The sequence below is a fragment of the Morone saxatilis genome, unplaced genomic scaffold (genome assembly GCF_004916995.1).
Source record: "Morone saxatilis isolate NCDOM2014 unplaced genomic scaffold, NCSU_SB_2.0 Contig4, whole genome shotgun sequence".
Taxonomy (NCBI): domain Eukaryota; kingdom Metazoa; phylum Chordata; class Actinopteri; family Moronidae; genus Morone; species Morone saxatilis.
Window position 1 is genome coordinate 6,706,937 of NW_023339984.1, and position 2,518 is coordinate 6,709,454.

The 2,518-nt window shown below is 42.4% G+C and overlaps 1 protein-coding gene across 8 annotated transcripts in view; it reads right to left on the reverse strand.

The window, feature by feature from the left end:
• LOC118337875 (nuclear factor 1 B-type-like) overlaps positions 1 to 2,518 on the reverse strand; it is a 65,702-nt gene that overhangs the window by 13,679 nt on the left and 49,505 nt on the right. For 4 of the 8 annotated variants that reach the window (XM_035675002.1, XM_035675000.1, XM_035675004.1 and 1 more), the window contains 2 exons: positions 1,324 to 1,458; positions 949 to 1,133 (listed from right to left, as the gene is read on the reverse strand). In XM_035675002.1, coding sequence (XP_035530895.1) covers positions 949 to 1,133; positions 1,324 to 1,458 — 320 coding nt within the window. The remainder of the gene's footprint in view (positions 1 to 948; positions 1,134 to 1,323; positions 1,459 to 2,518) is intronic. The other 4 variants (XM_035675005.1, XM_035675001.1, XM_035675006.1 and 1 more) reach the window with 1 other exon arrangement.

Here is a 2,518-nt window from a genome sequence, read left to right on the forward strand (position 1 = left end):
CCACCCCCCCAACCCGCTCCCTGCTCTGGAGATGGAGCCGTCTACGAGGCCTTTGTTTACAGTGAGAACAGCGGGGATATAAAACTCACATAAATATCACACTGCTCTCTCATCTATAGAGACGCCTGCTCTCTCTCTTTCTCTCTCTCTCTCTCTCCAACACACTGGTCACACTGTATCTAGAATGTATAAAAGCTCTACGCTATTTGATTTACTACAATGTCTTGATACAGTTTTGTATGTCACGTGTGACTGCAATTGCAATAGTTTGGTTGACTTTTTTATGGAGACATCGGGTTGTTGTTTTTTTAGCACAACTACAAATATATGACTGGGAATGTACTATAACCCTTGCCATGAGCATTATATCAAACAGAAAATATATGCTTCTCTGTCACATGAAGTGGTCCGCAAAGTTCAGTTTGGGGTTGCCTGCCAAATGAAAAGTGGTTTCATTTAACTATGATTTAATTCATTGTCAGTTATTCAAATTAGTTAACTATTTTGACGATGGATATTGTAATTATAGGTGTGTCGCCGCATACAGAGCAGGCAGCCCAGTACTACACGAAGAGACATGTGTCTATGTAGGGGTTCCCAGGAAAAATCCTATCATATTGTGGTCAGCTTAAGGACTTAAAGTTTTGAGTCTAGTTTTGAGAAAAGCACTAAGAAAAAACATGTCAGTCTAACACTCGCCATAAATAAAGAGAATGAACAGGAACAACTTTCGAAACAAGCAAACAGGATGTTTCTTTACTTGCAAATGCACCAATGAAAGAATAACAAGTGCATGCGATAATTTATCTTATCTTTAATCTCTTGAAGTCAGATATGAAGTAGAGCTGAACAAGATAACAAAGAACTACTTGAGGCCATGAAAGTCTTGCCTACACACTAGCATCTTCAAAGCCCCCCAAAAAAAAGAAAAAAAAAAGAAAGACTAACCTGGCTGCTCTGTGGGCTGGACGGGTCATATGACGGCACGTAGCTCTTGAGGGAATCAGCAGGGTTGAGGTGGGGAGGGTAGCGGATGGTGGTGTGCGAGAAGTAGGGTGATGGCGCCGGGGGCAAGATAGCCGAGGCCGAGAACTGAAGGGGTGAGTGCGGAGGGGGGCTCCTCGTCGATATAACTGCAAGAGAGAGACAGACAGAAGAGTCGAGAGGAAGATAAAGATTGAGCGTTAAGATAAAGCGATCATCATTGATCTGAGGGGGTAAATTAAGTATCGACAGATTTTTCGACTGTGTTTATGAGGAAAAAGTGGATTAGAGCTCCAGATTTAGCAAGAGAGCCGGTGTTCAAAGTCACCAGTAACTCACCACTGTGTCCTACACCTGTTAGGCCTGGGTGATGAGGCTGAGGGAAAGTGCTGAGTCGAGGCGAGGAGTCCTGCGGGGAGGTGGGGCTGAACAGCGGCTTCTCTGGCTTCTTCATAGTAGGAGAGGACATGTCTGCTAGTGGGGAAAAACACACACAAGCACACACAAACACATAAAGGTCAGAAAATGTGTACATGCCTTGCTCGGCATTCAAACTCGTAAAAGTTGTAAAAGACTTTGATCATTTCCTTGGGCAGATGGGATGGGAGAAACGTAGACTTCTTACAGGGAAATTAAATAAAATGACTTCGCCGGTGCACAAAAATAACATCGCAAGGTTCACTTTTCTAAGCATAACTTCAGGTGTGTTGCTGAAAATTAATCAAAACATTTCCCAACAGCTTCCACTAATGCTTCCATTTCTCATGAATGAAAGGAATTAAGTGCCAAAAATGAATTACGGGTGAAATTAAGCAGAATTTGATCTGTGTGGGATTAGTATTACCAAGGGCCCCCTGTCTTTGGTAAATGCAGTAGACAATGGAAAATGTATTTTGCAAATTACAGACATTGCATGGGGTCAAAATCACTTATAATCTCTGAATCATTACAAATCACTGGACATGCTCGAGAAAGATGAGTCCTGTGAAAATTCGGGCTTTTGTCATGTCTGAGCAGACAATTAAATCCAGCGAACTGATGCACAGTTGTAGAGCAGCCGGTCGTTCAAATAGGATTTAAGAATTTCAAGACCCTCACGTAATCTTAAATAGAACATTACACTGTAACATCTGCTCGCCTTGGCCTTACACGGTGTCTGACAAGCGACTGTAATTCCCCATAAATAATCCTAAAGGCTCAGCAGAAGACATGAAATATATTTAGAACATTTGTGTAGTTCCATAAACTCTATAGTATGTGCACAAACTCTTACTAGTTGTTCATTATTGTTGCTCTGCACTTTCATGAGCAATGTTCTGCTGTTGCGGTGGTGCGGTTTTTAAATTTTCCATGGTGAAACCCAGTGTCTGAAGGGAACGTGATAAGAACTAGATGCGGGAGGCAATGGCCTATGTCTGCTCAGGCTTCCTCTATGAACATTCATCAAGTGCTTTTCTGTTCTGTAACAGATTCTCGGGGTGTATAACTTTTAAATCATCCATCTCTTTCCCCCAAAATGAGCCCCCCCCCCCCC